Source organism: Ahaetulla prasina, chromosome 1, assembly GCF_028640845.1.
Source record: "Ahaetulla prasina isolate Xishuangbanna chromosome 1, ASM2864084v1, whole genome shotgun sequence".
In the NCBI taxonomy this organism is placed as follows: Eukaryota; Metazoa; Chordata; class Lepidosauria; order Squamata; family Colubridae; genus Ahaetulla; species Ahaetulla prasina.
Genome location: NC_080539.1, coordinates 296,934,686 through 296,956,234, shown reverse-complemented (window position 1 = coordinate 296,956,234; position 21,549 = coordinate 296,934,686). Strand labels below are relative to the sequence as shown.

Genomic DNA, 21,549 nt, shown 5'->3' with positions numbered 1-21,549 from the left:
ATCCTTTCCAACATACAAAACACATATAGAGGTTGGATTTAATTGAAGGTGGATTTAATTGAAGGTGACTTGAGTTGCTTGAGTGGGCCACATTTGAAGTAATTGCTGGTGAGCTCTGTAGTATGAAAGAATGTGCTCTTGACCTTGGGAATGGGAAAGGAATAACTGAATTTATTTTACCGTATATACTCGAGTATAAGCCGAGTTTTTCAGCACGTTTTTTGTGCTGAAAAACTTCCCCTCGGCTTATACTCGGGTCTATACGGCTTATACTCGAGTTTTTTTTTTTTTAAGCCCCTCGGCTTATACTCGAGTATATACGGCTTATACTCGAGTTTTTTTTTTTTTTTTTTTTTCACATTTTACCGGACGGAAGCCCTGCCGGTGCAGTGAGAGGGCGGGGCGGGGGAGCCGCCAGCCTTCTCAGCTGAGGGAGGGAGGGTTTCCCCAACCGGTAGGTGCCTCATTTCCCACCCTCGGCTTATACTCGAGTCCCCAGTTTACCCCAGTTTTTGGGGTAAAATTGGGGACCTCGGCTTATACTCGGATCGGCTTATATTCGAGTATATACGGTATTTTATTTATTTATTTTGTCAATCATATATAAGATAACAGGTAAAAGTATAAATATAATTTGGATACATGAAAAGCGTAAGTAAAAAGGAATATTAGAACAGGGACAGTAGGCAAGTAAGTGCACTTATGCACGCCCCTTACAGACCTCTTAGGAATGGGGTGAGGTCAACAATAGACAGTTTAAGCTTAAAGTTTTGGGGGTTTGGGGAAGGAACTACAGAGTCAGGTAGTGCATTCCAGGCATTGACCACTCTGTTACTGAAGTCATATTTTCTGCAATCGAGTTTGGAGCGGTTTACCTTGAGTTTGTATCTATTATTTGCTCGTGTATTGTTGTGGTTGAAGCTGAAGTAGTCATTGACAGGTAGGACATTGTGGTAGATAATTTTATGTACTATGCTTTGGTCAGACTGAAGTTGGCTTAGTTCTAAGTTGTCTAAGCCCAAAATTTGGAATCTGGTGGCATAAGGTATTTTATTGTGAGCAGAGGAGTGGAGGACTCTTCTTGTGAAATATCTCTGGACTCTCTCAATTGTATTTATGTCCGATATGCAGTGCAGGTTCCAGACAGATGAGCTGTACTCAAGAATTGGTTTAGCAAATGTTTTGTATGCTCTAGTTAGTACTACAATATTACCAGAGAAGAAGCTATGCAAGATTATGTTAACAACTCTTAGTGCCTTTTTGGCACTAATGTTGTTACAGTGGGCTCTGGCTCTCAGATCTTTAAAAATAAGTACTCCAAGGTCCTTTTTTTTTTTTTTTTTTGCATTTATATCCCGCCCTTCTCCGAAGACTCAGGGCGGCTTACACTATGTCAAGCAATAGTCTTCATCCATTTGTATATTATATACAAAGTCAACTTATTGCCCCCAACAATCTGGGTCCTCATTTTACCTACCTTATAAAGGATGGAAGGCTGAGTCAACCTTGGGCCTGGTGGGACTTGAACCTGCAGTAATTGCAAGCAGCTGCTGTTAATAACAGACTGTCTTACCAGTCTGAGCCACCAGAGGCCCCCTTGACAGAGTGGGGGTCGCCTATAAGGTCATGTCCATCTAATTTGTATTTTATGTTTTGATTTTATTTTTTTTTTATTTTTTTGCCAATGTGCAAGACAGAGCATTTGTTGGTTGAGATGTAGTAGTTGTAGATTACAGGATAATTTTTTTTCTGAAACCAAATTGTTTGATAGAAAGTAGGTTGTTTGTCTCTAGGTAGAGGGTAACAGATTGGTTAATGATTGATTCCATGTCTTTGCAGATGATGCAACATAAAGAGATTGGTCTGTAATTTTCAACTAGGCTAGGGTCTCCCTTTTTGAAGATAGATATGACCTTGCCTTGTGACCATTGGTAGGGCAAGGTGCTGGTACTGAAAGATAATAGAATAGAATAGAATAGAATAGAATAGAATAGAATAGAATAGAATAGAATAGAATAGAATAGAATAGAATAGAATAGAATAGAATAGAATAGAATTTTTTATCGGCCAAGTGTGATTGGACACACAAGGAATTTGTCTTGGTGCATATTCTCTCAGTGTACACAAAAGAAAAGATACCTTCATCAAGGTACAACACTTACAACGCTTAATGATAGTCATAGGATACAAATTTAACACTTAATGATACAACACTTAATGATAGTCATAGGCTACAAATAACCAATCAGGAAACAATATCAATGTCAATTGTATAAAGATTTTTCAAAAATTATGCTTAGAGGTTCTGCAATTGCAGTGGAAAACTTTTTTAAGAAGTATGCACATGGTCCATCAGGTCCAATTGTTAAAGGAAGAATTTCAGAAAAGATGAGGAAAAAAAATTCAAAATAACCTTATCTTGATTTAGTGTAAAAATGTAGTAGGAGAGACTTTGACAAAAACTTTCAAGATAGACATCAATCTTTCAAGGTAAGGGAGATCATGAAACAGAAAAAGCAGAGATTCCAGAAATGCTTTTTAAGTTGCCGGTTAGGTTAGCAGTATCTTGAAAACCTGTCAGAATTTCTCTCTGTTTCATATTATACCAAATAAAATTAAGGCAGTATTGAGTTGAGTTTCATTTGGACAGTAATGCTATCCAAAACTTCTCCCTTAACAGTTTGCTCATTCCTTTCCTCTTCCTAAGGCCAGGTCTACATTCCTTTACATTATTTTGAGCAATGCTGAATTTGGCTGCCATTTTTAATTATTGTATTGCCTTCTGGTTGTTTTATGAGTTTTGTGGAGAATTAAAACAGAAAGCTCCATCTTCTTGATACAATTGAATGTACTAGGAAAAAGTTAAAGGGACACCACAAGGTAATGACAGCATCCAAGAGTGTCAGATGTTACTATCATCCTGAATTCTACTATTACGTTGTATAGCACTGTATAAGTACAACCAAGACAAAAAAAATTCACTCTTGTGAAGGAAAAGAGACAGCTTGTGCAAAAATATTGTCAAGTTCTTTTAGAAGCAAATAAGAGAAAAATTATGGGATTCATTATTATTCTTTTTCTGGTCTTCTCTTTTGTCTGAGATTTTTGTAACCTTCTCAGAAAAGCTTCATGCTCTTAAATGGCACAGGAATATGCTGTCCTTGGTCTTGAAGAAGAAAATAAATCTTATTCCACATAAATGTAATTTAGAAGTTTGAGAAACAAATGCTAAAGTTTTAAATTATTTAAATTATCTTTATTTTTTGTAATGGAATGTAGTGAGGAGTGGATCCCACAGGGATGGGATGCATTCCAGAAGAATAAGAAACAACTCAATCCAAATATTTTGCATGAGAGAAAGAGAAAGATGTCAAAATAGCCCCTCCCTAATAGTTCGTGGAGTATATGGAAGATGCAGATAGAGGAGAAGGAGAAGAAGGATTGTTGTAAAATAAGGGAGATAGAATGGTAGAAGGGCAACCTTGAGTATACTTAAATTTATTAGGATGAAGAACGAACTAATATGAAAGTTAAAAGAGAATATATATGATTAACAACAGATAAGATAACTAATTGAAATAATGTTAAGAAATTAGGATTTAAGGGCGGATCGTGATATTGTTTATATAAGAAGTATAAATATTAAGACAAGATAAAAAGTAGGGAAAAAGAATATTTTGGCAGAAATTGAAGCTATGTAAAGTGTATTTGGATATCTGGTCAATAATCTGTTCATAAAATATGTAAGTGGTGGGAGGGAATCAATACAAACAAAAAGAAGATGCAGATAGTAGAGTGCTCAGTCTGGCAAGATTCTGTCTATAGGTGTAGAAACAATAAAGAACTTGGCTTGGAAGAATCACCATGAATCAATCTTAGTTTTTAGGCCTGTCATATTCTCCATTCTGAAATCAAGTTCTCATCTCATTTCTAGAGCCTCCAATCCTGATCACTCATTCTCTGGAAGACCATGTGGTCACAGTTGGGGAAAGAGTGGAGTTTGAAGCTGAAGTCTCTGAAGATGGGGCTACTGTGAAATGGTAAAGTAAAGGGGATGGAGGGAAAACCTTCATTGTTGAGGGGGAACTATACTCTAAACTAGTCAGAGAGCTTTATTTTAAAAAATTAAGATTTCCTCTAACTGAGCTCAACTTTTGATGATTTCAGGGACATGCTTATTAGGTCTTCTAGGCAGCAACACAAAAGCAGCTTCATATTGCCTTCTTCAAGAATTTTATTCTGGCTTCCTAGTCGAGACTACTGCTCTGGTATTACCTGTGGTCTCCTATCAAATACCCAACTAATCCCAACTACTTAGCTTTTTGAACTCAAACAAGGTTTTTAAAAACAGAGGAATCGTGTTTCAGAATACTAGGGATAAAAACCTATGGGTAGTCACCATTTGTCTTATATTGTTGGAAAGGTGAGCTGAGGTTATAAGGCTCGAGGGAAGGGAAAGGACCTTAGGTCAGGGGTCTCCAATCTTGGCAACTTTAAGACTTGTGGACTTCAACTCCCAGAGTTGAAGCAAAGCTGGCTCAGGAATTCTGGGAGTTGAACTTCTGGGAGTTGAAGTCCACAAGTCTTAAAGTTGCCAAGGTTGGAGACCCCTGCCTTAGGTGACTTCTTCAGAAAGAGATACTCGTCGTTCTTTCTGATGGGAAACCAATTTGTCCCCTTGTGGCTTACCTTAGGAAGCACGTGAGCGTGTCTTACAACAGAGCTGGTAAAATTGGCAGCCAAACTACTACTCTGCATTGTGGTCTCCTGGCTAATGTAACAGCGCCATACACAAATCATCATCATCATCATCATCATCATCATCACAATGATACTTTGATATCCACAGGGAAAAAGATGGTGTAGAGCTTACTCGAGAAGAGGCATTCAAATATCGGTTCAAAAAGGATGGTAAAAAGCACTACCTCATCATCAATGAGTCCACCAAGGAAGATAATGGGCATTACAAGGTCAAAACTAATGGTGGGGAGTCTGTTGCAGAATTGATTGTACAAGGTGAGAAATAAATAAGAATATGCTTTTTAAAATGTGTATGGAGATTGGTAATGGCCTTCTCTGTAACAATAATGATTAGTAATAGAATAGTTAATTATACATTGTATATTAATCATGCATTATATGTTGATGTTGGATGTAACCAGTGGTGGGATTCAAATAATTTAACAACCGGTTCTCTGCCCTAATGACCGGCTGGGTAGGTGTGGCTCGGTGGTCATGTGACTGGGTGGGCGTGGCCAACTCAACGTCATGTCAGGGTTCCAAGGAATACCCACAGCGTCACTCACATCAATGGGCGCTTCACCTTAGCTGGTACAATGTAATAAGGGTTAACCAGAGAGTCAGTTTCTTTAAGCAGGGCAATAAAGATTAGGCTAGAAACAACATCAGAATGTTTCCTTCCTGCCTTCCTTACAGGATTAAACCTGTAAAGTGGAAAAAAACAAAATAAGATTTCTTCCAACAACCAGTTCTCCGAACTGCTTAGAAAGTTAACAACTGGTTCTCCCAAATAGGTTCAAACTGGCTGAATCCCACCACTGGATGTAACACATATTCTGATAACAGCACTGCCTTATATATCAAATTACACTAAATTCTCAAACATTCCTAAATATCTCTTCCTATTTCACCTTTTCTGGAAGAGGTGTTTTTTTTCTTTAGCTTTTTAATGTATTTTTTGTAAAAGCAATATCTACATTTTGGGTGTTTCCTACCTCTGACCTGTTGCAATCATGTTGATTTGTTCCCCAATTCACGATCTCAGAAAAGAAGCTAGAGGTGTACCAAAGTATTGCAGATCTGACTGTGAAGGCACGAGACCAGGCTGTGTTCAAATGTGAGGTGTCCGATGAGAATGTGAAGGGCATCTGGCTGAAAAATGGGAAAGAGGTCATCCCAAACAATCGGATTAAAATCTCTCATATTGGCAGGTACATTATCACATTTTACAGTGGTTATAGAACATTGATTTTCCCAGGATTACTTATGTGGTGTGAGAAAAGCGCTTTAAAGTTCCCCATAAATTGCAAGCAGAAAAAAAGAGAAAAATATATGAAAGCTGAAAATCCTAAATGATTTTTTCATTTTTTTAAGAAGATGCACACGTAATTAATAGTTTTTTCAGATATTGTGAACATTTAAATATGGTCTCTTGGATTTTCAATATTGAAAATTAAAAATAAGAATGCTAACATTAGATGTTGTATTTTAAGATTTCTTTTGTTTTTGCTTTATATAGTGTCTTAACTTTTATTTTTCTCTGATTTTTGCTGTGTCTTTTTTCCTATTATTGGTTATTTTGTGTTTGTATGGGTCTCTGTTTAATTTTTAAAAATTTATGTCAGCCAAAAAATTCATTCACACTGAGTTATAAAAATATTGGCCTGGCCATATGTCTGTATTATTTTTCTTTGATATTTACTCTTATGATGAAAAGATATTCAAAAAAGAAATAATTGATAATATTGGATTACTAATTAACATTCCGGATATTCAGAAAGACTGAATCAGCAGCAGCGGTCTAATATTGTATATAATGGAAATTTTTGAATAAGTGATACTCTACCCCTGCTAAAATCCCAACCTTTAGGACACCAAGGACCTGCTCTGTGGACAGAGTTTTTTCCATGGATTGGAGGGACGTGGTTTTGTGTGCTGCCTGCATCCTATGGATGTGGCTTTGTTTGTTTGTGCCTCCCAGTTTCTGGCATGCTGCAGACCAGTGCCGGTCCATGAAAGGGGATTTGGGGATCCCTGTTTTAATCTATCAAGGTGCTTCATGGAACACTCTTAATCTTCTCTTAATTTTAATTTGATATTGGAATTATTGGCCCACCTTAATCAGTTAACCAATTTTGAATATCAGTGACTATGATAGATATGAAAATAAATTATTATGGCTTTTTTGGCAGCTACAGCACACTGCTGGTTCATATTTAAGTGATTGTCCAGTAGGACTCCAAGATCCCTCTCATAGCCACCACTATCGAGCAAGGTACCACATCTACTGTACCTGTGCATTTTGGTTTTTTTTGCCTAAATGTAGAACCTTATTTTTTTCACCATTGAATTTCATTTTATTTGATAGCCCCCAATGTTCAAGTCTGTCAAGATCTTTCTGTATCTTAAGCCTATCTTCCAGAGTGTTGGTTATTCCTGCTAGCTTGGTGTCGCCTGCAAATTTGATGAGTTCCCCATCTATCCCCTCGTCCAAATCATTGATGAAGATGTTGAAGAGTACTGGGCCTAAAACTGAGCCTTGGGGTACTCCACTGCATACTTCCCTCCATGTGGATGTAGTTCCATTGAGGACTACACGTTGAGTGTAGTTGGTCAGCCAGTTATGAATCCATCTGGTGGTGATGCTGCCTAACACATATTTTTCTATTTTATCAAGTAGTAAGTTATGATCTACTTTGTCAAATGCCTTACTGAAGTCCAAGTCCAACATTATCCTGGGACATATATATTCACCTTCATCCGTGACAAATATTTGTTTTTCAGAATCCATAAGTTAACCATCGATGATGTTACTCCAGAAGATGAAGCTGATTATTCTTTTGTGCCTCAAGGATTTGCATACAATCTCTCAGCTCATCTGCGTTTTTTGGGTAAGTTTCATGGACTCTTTTCTAACATCAGGTCAGAATGTGTAGCAGGGTTTATCTGCCTGTCTGTTTTTAAATGCCCATTTCATAACTAAGCTATTATACTAAGCTGTATAATATTGCAGTTCCAACACCACTATTTGCAAAAAACAAAAACAAAAACCAAACAGAGTAGTAAAACATAATTAGGATAGGATAGGATAGGATAGGATAGGATAGGATAGGATAGGATAGGATAGGACAGGACAGGACAGGACAGGACAGGACAGGACAGGACAGAATAGAATTCTTTATTGGCCAAGTGTGATTGGACACACAAGGAATTTGTGGACAAGACAAAGACAAGATACATTCATCAAGAAGCATAAGGTACAACACTTATTGATAGTCATAGGTACAAATAAGCAATCAAATCATACTAGGAAACAATATTAATATAAATTGTATACTGATAGGATACAGTAAGGATACAAGCAACAAAGTTACAGTCATGCAGTCTGTAGTGGGAGGAGATGGGTGATAGGAACGATAAGAAGATTAATAGTAATAGTAATGCAGACTTAGTGAATAGTTTGACAGTGTTGAGGGAATTATTTGTTTAGCAGAGTGATGGCGTTTGGAGAAAAACTGTCCTTGTGTCTAGTTGTTCTGGTGTAACCCTATAGCATCATTTTGAGGGCAGGAGTTGAAACAACTTATGTCCAGGATGCGAGGGATCTGTAAATATTTTCACAGCCGTCTTTTCTATCTAACTTAATTTAGAAAATTAGTCCACAAACTACCAGCTGTTTAGCTGGCCTTTTTCAGCAAACTAGTTTCAATTTGGGAGAGTTCTGTTAGAAGAAATGAGGCAGGAAAAGAGGGTGGCTTTCTTTTTTTCCCCCTTTTTTTGCATGTTGCTCCCCCTTCCCCACTCAAAGTCACCTCCCAGGCTTCTCTGGAAGGATGTATAAAGATGAAAGGCAAATAGAAGAAAGAGTGAATCAGGGAAAATACTGCCATGTTCCTTTCTTGGGTGGAAAATTTCGTGCGGATCTATTAAGCCAAAAGGATGAATGTTGTTAATAAGTTGGCAACAGTAGAAATACAGTTACTGAATAATGGCATATATAAGACAGATTGCGTATTTTATAAATCTGTGCATGTATATTATAAGTGCATGAGAAACAGACCTGAAGGGGAGATCAGAGAATAAAGTCTGAAGATATGAAAAGCAATCAAGAAATCAAAGTGATAAAGGAAATCTTTGACCAACCCCTGCAGGCAGCATATGCTAATTATATGTTACACTGTTTTTGAAAACACAAATGTATGACCATGATGGTCCAGAAAAATCAAGCAGTGGAACATAGTTTCAGAAGAATAATGAAAAACTTATTTCATTGCAAATGTTTATCAGTGATTCAATGGATGGATTCAAAAGTTCAATGTCACTGCTTTGTGTGATTTTTTTTTTTCTCTTTGCCCAGCTATGGATGTTTGTAGGTGTTTGAAGCCTGTTAAACCTTAGAAAATATTAAACCAGAAACATTTCATCAAATATTATTTCATGCTGCCGGGACAAAGCAGCGTAGTGATTTTCAGGTCTTCTGCAGCCACAATTTAGATATTCAGAGGAAAAACAAGGGACAGGCTGAAATTTTGGAACATGTTAGAAAGGCAGCAATTAAAAAGACAGTGGATTGTCAATGGTGAGCTATCCTTTAGGCTAGCTCCAACCTTGGCCACTTTAAGGGTCTCCAACCTTGGCCACTTTAAGCCTGGTGGAATTCCCCAGCCAGCAAAGCAAAGCAAAGCAAAGCTGGCTGGGGAATTCTGGGAGTTGAAGTCCGCCAGGCTTAAAGAATACTTGCTATTGAACAAAACCTAGAAAAAAGAATACTAGCCATTGAACAAAACTTAGAAAAAAAAAATCCTATCAGTTATAGAACAAAGCTTCACCAATCTGATAAAACAAATTACAACACAAAAAAATGATTTCTCGACTGATCTAAATCTCTTCCCAACTCATCTACCTTTACATAATACTGATCCTTCAACCCTACCTAAACAACAATTTACTACTGACCAACTAATTAGAGATGCCTTAGAGAGAGGCCAAAAAATAAATAATGCAATATTATTTGGTCTAGATAACACAAATGAATCCGATATCACCAAAATTCAAAACTTAATTGGAAATTATAATTCATCATCCATCTCCCCAAATGAAATTATTTCAGTCTCCAGAGATGGTCCTGAATATAAAAACAGTGACGGATCAATAGCACCAAGATTCTGCAGAGTCATCTGCATAAACGAGAACAGCAAACGAAGTTCATATATACCATCAACTCTATTGCTAAATCTAATCCTGCCTACAGTAAACTTAGATCACGCCTGATCTATCTTTCCTGCAGCGGATACGCTCGTGAACTCCGCACTGAGCTTAAACGAAGACAAGATAATGGTGAATCAAACCTATATATTGATTACCGTGCCAATTGCATTAAAATTAAATCCTTCAATCAAAAATTCACCACCAAACCCCCCATCACCCATAACATCCAACCAGCCATCCCAACAACCAATCAAGTACCCATCAGCCAACCATCCATCGAAACTGTCATCCAATCAGCCATCGAACAAACCATTCAACCAGCCATCCGTACAGCTATCCAACAAACTATTCAACCAGCCATCCGTTCATCCATCCAACCAACCTTCCAACCAGCCTTTCAACCATCCATCCAACAAACCTTATCAACAAACAGTCTAGTACCCAACATCCAAGCACTCACTACCCAAAACTTCCATCCACCCATCCAACCTCCAATACAACCACCAGTTATACATATGCCTCAACCAACTAACATTCAAAACTAGGTATGCACGCCTCTTACCTCTTTAACACCTCTTTCTACAGATTTTAAATGTAAATTGATGAATGCAAGAAGTATTCTTAACAAATTACCTGAATTTATCCTCCTGCTAAACAGTGGTACATTTGACATTATATTTATTTGCGAAACATGGCTAATCTCTTCCATCCCTGATTCCATCATTTTAAACAAAGAATATCAAGTTCACCGTTCAGATCGTGAAAACCGAAGAGGTGGTGGAGTGGCTATTTTCTATAAAAGTCACTTAATCTAAAAAACATACAAGTTGCCCACAAACTTTCTCTTCCTGAAACTATTGTATGTGATCTATCATCTAATACCGCACTTCGATTCATTCTATGCTACAGAGCCCCCGACTACGATATTACTCATGCTAATATTTTAACCTCATTACTAACTTGGGCTGCCTCTTGCCCATATCCACTCATCTTCCTGGGTGACCTAAATTTACCTCTCATCAACTGGATAACTAACGAAAGTACAACTGATCCAATCCACACAACAATATACAACGCTGTTACTAACCTAGGTCTTGAACAACTTGTAACCAATAATACAAGACTAAACAACTGCCTTGACCTCATCTTCTGCAACAATAACAATACCATTTATGGACTACAAATAAGAGAACCCTTTTCCAACAGTGATCATTGCATGATTGACTTCCATCTTAATATACGTTGTGACTTAACCATCATATCAATAGCATTCCCATTTACAACTTCAAAAAGCCAATTATGACTCTATAAACAATGATCTTTCATTTCTAGACTGGCAAAATCTGTTCTCAACCTGTATAACTGCTGAAGACCACTATAGAGTTTTCTACCGAAATCAACAGAGTCATCGAACTATATGTACCACTAACTACCATCAAGATTAGGAAAAGCAAACTACCCATATCAATAAAAAGCTTCAATCTAAAAAGATCCTCTGGAAAAGAAACAAAAGGGCTATGTAGCTAATTTTAAAAACGCTACAGAACTATATGCAACCAAATAAAACTGAATGCACAAATTACCACACCAAGCAAGAAGATTAATAGTAATAGTAATGCAGACTTAGTGAATAGTTTGACAGTGTTGAGGGAATTATTTGTTTAGCAGAGTGATGGCGTTTGGAGAAAAACTGTCCTTGTGTCTAGTTGTTCTGGTGTGCAGTGCTCTATAGCATCATTTTGAGGGCAGGAGTTGAAACAACTTATGTCCAAGATGCGAGGGGTCTGTAAATATTTTCACAGCTGTCTTTTCTATCTAACAATTTAGAAAATTAGTCCACAAACTACCAGCTGTTTAGCTGGCTTTTTTCAGCAAACTAGTTTCAATTTGGGAGAGTTCTGTTAGAAGAAATGAGGCAGGAAAAGAGGGTGGCTTTCTTTTTCTTTCCTTTTTTTGCATGTTGCTCCCCCTTCCCCACTCAAAGTCACCTCCCAGGCTTCTCTGGAAGGATGTATAAAGATGAAAGGCAAATAGAAGAAAGAGTGAATCAGGGAAAATACTGCCATGTTCCTTTCTTGGGTGGAAAATTTCGTACGGATCTATTAAGCCAAAAGGATGAATGTTGTTAATAAGTTGGCAACAGTAGAAATACAGTTACTGAATAATGGCATATATAAGACAGATTGCGTATTTTGTAAATCTGTGCATGTATATTATAAGTGCATGAGAAACAGACCTGAAGGGGAGATCAGAGAATAAAGTCTGAAGATATGAAAAGCAATCAAGAAATCAAAGTGATAAAGGAAATCTTTGACCAACTCCTGCAGGCAGCATATGCTAATTATATGTTACACTGTTTTTGAAAACACAAATGTATGACCATGATGGTCCAGAAAAATCAAGCAGTGGAACATAGTTTCAGAAGAATAATGAAAAACTTATTTCATTGCAAATGTTTATCAGTGATTCAATGGATGGATTCAAAAGTTCAATGTCACTGCTTTGTGTGATATTTTTTTTTCTCTTTGCCCAGCTATGGATGTTTGTAGGTGTTTGAAGCCTGTTAAACCTTAGAAAATATTAAACCAGAAACATTTCATCAAATATTATTTCATGCTGCCGGGACAAAACAGCGTAGTGATTTTCAGGTCTTCTGCAGCCACAATTTAGATATTTAGAGGAAAAACAAGGGACAGGCTGAAATTTTGGAACATGTTAGAAGGGCAGCAATTAAAAAGACAGTGGATTGTCAATGGTGAGCTATCCTTTAGGCTAGCTCCAACCTTGGCCACTTTAAGGGTCTCCAACCTTGGCCACTTTAAGGGTCTCCAACCTTGGCCACTTTAAGCCTGGAGGACTTCAACGCCCAGAATTCCCCAGCCAGCAAAGCAAAGCAAAGCAAAGCTGGCTGGGGAATTCTGGGAGTTGAAGTCCGCCAGGCTTAAAGTGGCCAAGGTTGGAGACCCCTGCTTTAGGCTGCCCGTTGACAATTCACCATCTCCTTCCGATCACCAAGTCTTTGGAGTCAATGGCATTGGAGCCATTATACATCAAACTTAATGACAGTATTGAATCATTATTGCATTGATTTTATTACTCTGCTTTGCAATCCCCTTCTCTGTCCTCTCACACAGTCTCCTTGGCAACTCACATTCTTTCACTATACATTATTTTTTTTTTTAAAAAAATAGATGCTTGCTTCAAATATGTAGCTACCAAACAATTTCATCATTTTCCTTCTCCCCCACTTTCTTTTGTTGCAGAGGTTAAGATTGACTTTGTGCCTAGACAAGGTAAGGACAACTTTTTTTTAAATTTGATCTTTGAAATGAGAATCATATTTTTTTATATATATCTAAAAATATATATATATTTTCCCTCTCTCTCTCTCTCTCTCTCTCTCTCTCTCTATATATATATATATATATATATATATATATATATATATATATATTGGAAGTGTCTTGGCGATGTTTCAGCGAAGTCTCATTCGTCATCTTCAGGCTTCTTCTTGCTCCCAGAAGCACGAAGTTGAAGCCTGAAGATGATGAATGAGACTTCGTCGAAACGTCGCCAAGACACTTCCAATTTTACATGGGAGAAAATCCAAACAACCAAAGACCTACACACACACACACACACACACACACACACACACACACACATATATCCCATTTTAGAAAAGGGATCTTTTCTTGTTTATGTCATGAAATGGTTTCTATGCTTTTGCTGCAGAACCCCCCAAAATTCATCTGGACTGCATGGGGCAAACTCCGGACACCATTATTGTGGTAGCTGGAAATAAGCTGAGACTTGATGTACCCATCTCAGGGGACCCAGTCCCTGAAGTGATTTGGCAGAAAAAAAACAAGGTAATACCAGTCTTAAAATGCCAGGGCTTCATAGCTGGTTCTTTAAATCAGGGGTTCCCAACCAGTGGTGAAATCCAAATTTTTTTACTACCGGTTCTATGGGCATGGCTTGGTGGGCATGGTGTGGCTTGGTGGGTGTGACAGGGGAAGGATACTGCAAAATTCCCATTCCCACCCCACTCTGGGGCCAGCCAGAGGTGGTATTTGCCGACTACTCAAAATTTCCGTTACTGGTTCTCCAAACTGCTCAAAATTTCCACTACCGGTTCTCCAGAACCTGTCAAAACCTGCTGGATTTCACCCCTGTTCCCAACCCCTGGTCTGTAGACCAGTACTGGGCCATGGCATGGCAGATACAGGGCCACGCAGACAAGCAAAGCCCCATCTGCGGGATGCAGGCAACACCTGAAACCATGCTTTCTCCAAAAAACCTTTCTCTGCAGAACTGGTCCCCGGTACCCAAAAGGTTAGGGGCTGCTGCTTTAAATCATGGCTGCCTATGTGGCTTATTACAAATTTCGTACTTGATTAAAAAATAAAGGAATTCTTACCAATAAAGGAGAATTTTTGTAAGTCAAGGTTGAAACGAGGGGTCCTTGGTGGTCTCTTAGCTTGGATAGCAAAAAAGGCCCTAAGAGTTGTAAACCTAATATTACGCAGCTTCTTTTCTAAAAACTCTACACTACTAACTAGAGCATACAAAATATTTGCCAGACCTATTCTTGAATACAGCTCATCCGTCTGGAACCCATACCACATCTCTGACATAAATACAATAGAACGAGTCCAGAAATATTTCACTAGAAGAGTTCTTCACTCCTCCAAAAACAGCAAAATACCTTATACCAACAGACTTGAAATCCTGGGATTAGAAAACTTACAACTTCGCTGACTTCGACATGACCTGTGTTTAACACACAAAATCATCTATTGCAATATCCTTCCTATAAAAGACTACTTCAGCTTCAATCGCAATATTACAAGAGCAAAAAATAGATTCAAGCTAAATGTCAACCGCTTCAAACTTGATTGCAGAAAATATGACTTCTGTAACAGAGTTGTTAATGCTTGGAACTCATTACCTGACTCCATAGTCTCTACTCAAAATCCCAAAATCTTCAACCAAAAACTGTCTACTATTGACCTCACCCCATTCCTGAGAGGACTATAAGGGGCGTGCATAAGAGCACAATAGTGCCTACCATTCCTGTCCTATTGTTCCCTTCATTATATCAAATTAATATAGTTGATGCATATTTTTTACTTATATATTTTCTTCAAGACATGTTGTTTTATCTATGACAATTGTTTGTGTATACTGTTGTGACAAAAGAAATTTAAAAAAAATGTTTTCTTGTAATACATTGACGATGTTACCTGGTTTGGGTAATGAAACTTCTACAAGAAAATAACGAATCTCAGGGAGCACCAAGGACCCCCTCAAAGGAATTATTAACCTGATAATATAGTTTTAATGTAAAATATTATAGAAATGTTTTCTTTTTAGTTCTCCAAGCATATACATTATCTTGGCAAATAAAAATTTGGTTTGGCTCTAAGCTTATTCATTCCCTCTGTTTCTAATACTCATCTGTAAATGTCCATACAGCTAAAATGGTACCCTTCTTGTACTTCATCATCAAGATATTTGTTGATATATTGTGGGTTCAGGGAGAGAAACGTGGAGGAGAATTTGAATACTGGCTGAGTATAAAGAAAAATCAAAATAAAAATGTGGGGGGGGGATAGATCAGGGGTCTCCAACCTTGGTCTCTTTAAGACTTGTGGACTTAAAGTTGAAGTCCACAAGTCTTAAAGGGACAAAGGTTGAAGACCCCTGGGATAGATAATACAACAGAAATCTTGAATGAACTCTTGAAAAGCATGCATTTTTCCTGCAGTAATTTTATTATTATTCCTGCTCATATAAGTTTAAGCAGCTATGGGATTTTCTGGACCTCACCTTTTGGTACCGGATAAATCCTCATGTACTTCAAATGCATTTCATTTAACAACCTGAACAGGTACAAAGGAGTTTTATTTTTGATTGCTATCTGATAATTTACTCTGACTCACCTTTCTTGTAGCCTAAAATAATTGAGCATCAAGCTAGAAGGATTAATCCTACCATCCATTTTGAATCACTTCTATTGAAGTCATGTTATCGTTCAAAGAGCTGCTATAAGGATTGAGGAGTTTTGTTCTGCCCATGCCATTCTAACTGATCACAAAACCAATCCCTTTCCTGTTTTATTAATATCCCTTCAGGGAAACAACATCAAGTATAACTCTCCTCCTGTGCATAGGTATGACTTGTTTAGATTACAGAATGACTTCTCAGATGTTTGAATGAAATTAACCAGCATAGAAAGGCACTTTCTATCTTTGCCTTAATTGTGCAAAAATCAAAGGGTTGCCTTCTTTTGTGTGAAGGTAAAACAACCCTTTCATGTGTCCTCTGGGTATTCAATTCCTGTTAGTCACAGCCATTGGAGACAGTGGGAAAGAACCAGAGAGCTGCACTTTGAATATCAAGAGAAACCAAGTTTGTTTTTGTTTTAATCTTTGTTTTAAGCCCTGATTCAGGGAACTGGTACTTCAGAAGCTAAAAAGTTGATGGTCAGCCTTCAATGTTTGTACCTGTATTGTGATGTGACAACATCTTTGCAAAAGTCTGGGGCAAGACTGGCATCCATAACAGGCAGTAGTGTCCAAAGAACGTAGTTAAAAAAATCAAGATGACAGCTGCAATTTATTGCTCCCTCTCCCGACAATCTTCCATGACACAGTATAGGCAAGGGCTCCCCAACCCCTGGTGGGGGGACTGCAGTGGTGAAATCTGAACGGGTTCGCTACCGATTTGCTGGGTGCGCATGCACAGTGCATGCCAAATGTACGCTGTGTGCATGCACATGCGCGGCGCACGCCAAAAGGAGGCTTGGGAAGGTAAGTAGAACAGCAAGGAGTAGATCAACTAATCAAACCGGTAGCTTTTTAAACCACTGGTTAAACCAAACCAGTAACTAACTACCAGTTCACCCAAATTGGTAGCATTTTTTTACTACGGGTTTGCCTGAACCGGTAGTTTTTGTCACTATCAATTTGCCTGAACTGGAGTGAACCAGTAGCATTTCACCCCTGGGGGTCTAGCACCAGTCCACGGCATACCAACAACCAGGCCGCACAAACAAGTGAAGCTCCATCCATAGGAAGCAGACAGCATGCAAAACCACGCCCCCTCTGATCTGTGGAAACAACTTTCTCCAGTGAACTGGTCCCTAGTGCCCAAAAGGTTGGGGACCACTGGTATAGACTATACAGCAATAATCAGTATAGGCTATTACAGCAATAGTCTTTTATAGATAGCTACTATTACCTGATGGAGATGGTTATTTAAGGCAGACAGATTTTTTAAAGATACTTTCTCTCATTGACTCTCCGGTTTGTGGAGATGGTTAGGAAGTGTGTACTTTAAGCATATCTATTAGATGGTTTGAAAGGAATGAGACTTACAGTGGAGTATGTTACATAAATAGATTGCATATAAGAAATTGTAAATTATTAAAAATCCATATATATTTGTGTATAAGCCAGTGGTGAAATCCAATTTTTTTTTACTACTGGTTCTGTGGGAATGGTTTGGTGGGTGTGGTGTGGCTTGGTGGGTGTGGCAGGGGAAGGATACTGCAAAATCACCATTCCCACCCCACTCCAGGGGAAGGATACTGCAAAATCACCATTCCCTCCCCACTCCTGGGGGGAAGGATATTGCCAAATCTCCATTCCCATCCAACTCTGTGGCCAACCAGAGATGGCATTTGCCGGTTCTCCAAAATTTCCGCTACTGGTTCTCCAGAACCTACTGGATTTCATCCCTGGTATAAGCCAATCTGCCAATAACACAACTGTCATTTTTTTAAATACCTCAACATTTTTTGTTTTAATTTTGACAATTGGTTTATCTGCAGGTGGCTCATTCTTTGTATTTTGGTTAGAAATTTGAATGTCTGTTTATCCACAGCTGGGCTTATCCGTGACCATTTTATAGACCATATTTATTTATTTATTAAATTTATTTGAGTATTTTTAGAGAGCTAAGGGGAAAACCTACCATATATGTTTTCAGATAAACTCATTCATGGATACACTGAGCCCAATTTGGGAACTGTATTTTGGCACCTAAAATTCTTGGTTTTTCTAAAAATACATAAAGTATATAATTACTTCTAATTCTTGTTAATCTACAAGCAGCTCCAAAATTCTTGATGGTTGCATGAAACAACATAGTTTTGACTGTTGGAGGCGAGTTACTGGCCCCAAAGGATAGGGTGCGCAACTTGGGCGTTCTCCTGGATGGACGGCTGTCGTTTGAAGATCATTTGACGGCCGTCTCCAGGAGGGCCTTCCACCAGGTTCGCCTGGTTCGGCAGTTGCGCCCCTTCCTTGATCGGGATGCCTTGTGCACAGTCACTCATGCGCTCGTTACCTCTCGCTTGGATTATTGTAATGCTCTCTACATGGGGCTCCCCTTGAGGTGCACTCGGAGGCTTCAGTTAGTCCAGAATGCAGCTGCGCGGGTGATAGAGGGAGCTACGCGTAGCTCCCATATAACACCGCTCCTGCGCAGACTGCACTGGCTACCTGTGGCCTTTCGAGTGCACTTTAAGGTTTTGGTTATTACCTTTAAAGCGCTCCATGGCTTAGGGCCTGGGTACTTACGGGACCGCCTGCTGTTACCACATGCCTCCCACCGACCCGTACGCTCTCACAGAGAGGGACTTCTCAGGGTGCCGTCCGCCAAGCAATGTCGGCTGGCGGCCCCCAGGGGAAGGTCCTTCTCTGTGGGGGCTCCCACACTCTGGAACGAGCTTCCCCCGGGTTTACGCCAAATACCTGACCTTCGGACATTCCGTCGCGAACTGAAGACACATCTTTTCATTCGCGCGGGGCTGGCTTGAATTGAATTTTATTAATTTTAAATTTTTATTAATTAATTTTAAATGGGGTTTTTAGTTTATTGTATATTTTTACTTCTCAGGCTAATTTTAAAATAAGTTTTTTAATTACATTTTAAATTGTACATTGTATTATCTGTTTTATTTTTGCCTGAGAAGGGCGGTATAAAAATCAAATAAATAAAAATAAATAAATAAATAAATAAATAAATAAATAAATAAATAAATAAATAAATAAATAAATAAATAAATAGTTTTCAGTTTTTACAAGGTGTCAGAAGTTCAAAAAAATGTATATTATACATTTAGATTATTTCATAGATTATAAATAATAAAAAAGTATGTGTTATTAACTCTTAAATGACTTTTAAGATGTTTTGCTTACCTTTTATGTTTCGAAAGAACAAGGCTGACCTCTTCTGGTATGTATTTTTAATGCTAGTTCACTTTCTCTCTTCATATCACATTAATGTGAGATGGAGATTGCGATAGGGATGAAGCACATTTTAATAAATCTGTCCCCTACCTGAATTCATGCTGATTTTGCACAAATGTCTACGGAGATTCTCAGTCATCCAGGTCATAGTTGTCCCAAAACTTTTTCTTTGAAGACGTTTTGCTTCTCATCCAAGAATGAGAAGTGAAACGTCTTCAAAGAAAAATCAGAAAGTCCAGCTGCCTCTTGAAAAAGCACCTTTGGGGTTTGCACAAATATTTATTGCACATGTACATTCAGAAGTCCAATTATTAAGTGTTATTTGCTCATTATTAGGCTCCCTTGGGACATAGGGTTAGCACTATTGCAGAAGCACACTTACCTCTGTTTAAAAACTCAAATAATAGGTGCGGGTATTTTACTTTATAGCTCTGTTTCTATCCCAACTAGTGAAATCTCTAAGCCAATTCTTTAAACCTAGGACCTTCTCAAAGACTTCATGACTAAACAGAGAGAATCCACTCTGCGAAAAATAGACTCTCCCACTATCCGTAGACACTGCTCTAGGACCAGAATGAAGGGGCAATGTCTATACCAAAGCTGGCCAATAGATGCCAGACTGATCCTACCAGAATTGTTAATAAAGCATCTCAGACAGTATCCATAGCAGAACCAAAGGGGAGAAACTTCTCTGATGCTGATAGAGCTAAGGATGACTGCTTCAGATATAGGGTGGCAACTGCATGAGGACACATCAGAAGAGATTACAGGATTGTGCTTGTGCTGCAATTCAATGCAAGTGAGAAAAGTTTCTTAACTTAAGGATCTCATATCTTTCATGATCAGTGAAGCATAGAATTTGAACCTGTTTTATTTTTCTGCATAACTGTAGTACACAAAATTTTATTTAAATCATTTGGTGGCACAGTGCTTAGAATGCAGTATTGCAGGCTAACTCTGCCCACAGCCTGGAGTTCGAGCCTGACTAGCTCAAGCTTTACTCAGCCTTCCATCCTTCTGACGTCGTTAAAATGAGGACCCAGATTGTTGAGGGCAATTTGCTGACTCTGTAAACCTCCTAGAGAGTTCTGTAAAACACTGTGAGCGATATATAAGTTTAAGTGCTATTACTATTGCTATTAAGGCCTGGTCCTTAATAGTATTTGGAATGCCAAGAAGAACTGCCAGCTGGATGTATCGATCTTAATAATTCACAATTAGGATTCAGCTTTTATAAACACAATCACTTTTAAGCAGAATTAGACCACATTTTTTGTGGGTGAAAATAGTTTTCCCTTTCTCCCTTCCTCCCAGCCTCCTGAGTTTTCATTTCCTAATTCTAAACCCAGTTTTAAAAAATCCTTGAGACTGGCTCTAAACACAACATGATCTAATATTTGCACAGAATGTGTCAGTGGCATTTACTCAATGTTATTTCAAAGTGGTGAATAACTAAATAACTATGCCTTCCTACAAATCTGTACACAAACAAACATCCTTCTCTCCACTTCTTAAAAAAAAGTACAAAGTAAAAGGTAATATTTCCCAACTCTTACACTTTATGCCCTTCTATGCATATACTGTTTTGCCAAAACACTGGAGTGAATCTGAGAGGCTGAGGGGTGAGACAAAAGTGACTTAATAATAGCTACAAATATGCATAAAACCCTGCAAAACTTCCCATTCATTTTGGCAGCAAATCTCCATTACTTCCCAACTCCATGTAAGCCAGCAATGCTGGTGAGTCAACAGTTTGTATTTGGGCCTATTTTCTGAACCATGTCAGCAGTTTGCTATGACATTAGCCTAGGAGTTGAAAGACCAGGTGAGACAATGAGAAAACAGCCTTTCAAGGGTGAACTTGAAAGTCCTATTGTTCCCTTTCATTATATCAAATTAATATAGTTGTTGCATACTTTTGCTTATATAGATGTTTATATGATGTGTTGTTGTTTTATGTTGATGTTTGTGTATACTGTTGTGACAAAATAAAATAAATAAATAAACTAAAAAACTTTACACATTTTGGTCTTGAAATGGTCTGTCCATTGGTGTTGCATTTGCTTGGCTATGAAACAGTGTGATCAGTAAAAGAGGTATTTTTTTCTTTTACTATTGAGATTATTTATGCTTTCGTTTTAAGATTCTTGCCATGAAGAAAATCTAGGGGTGAAATCCAGCAGGTTCTGACAGATTCTGGAAAACTGGTAGCAGAAATTTTGAGTAGTTCAGAGAACTGGCAAATACCACTTCTGGCTGGCCCCAGAGTGGGGTGGGAATGGAGATTTTGCAATATCCTTCCCCTGGAGTGGGGTGGGAATGGAGATTTTGCAATATC

At 38.2% G+C, this 21,549-nt stretch overlaps 1 protein-coding gene across 1 annotated transcript in view; it reads left to right on the top strand.

Annotated features, from left to right (window-relative positions):
- Nucleotides 1-21,549, top strand: part of MYBPC3 (myosin binding protein C3) — a 104,442-nt gene that overhangs the window by 59,366 nt on the left and 23,527 nt on the right. Inside the window, exons 14-19 of the mRNA XM_058161819.1 lie at nucleotides 3,935-4,040; nucleotides 4,850-5,016; nucleotides 5,786-5,951; nucleotides 7,525-7,631; nucleotides 13,212-13,241; nucleotides 13,684-13,820. Coding sequence (XP_058017802.1) covers nucleotides 3,935-4,040; nucleotides 4,850-5,016; nucleotides 5,786-5,951; nucleotides 7,525-7,631; nucleotides 13,212-13,241; nucleotides 13,684-13,820 — 713 coding nt within the window. The remainder of the gene's footprint in view (nucleotides 1-3,934; nucleotides 4,041-4,849; nucleotides 5,017-5,785; nucleotides 5,952-7,524; nucleotides 7,632-13,211; nucleotides 13,242-13,683; nucleotides 13,821-21,549) is intronic.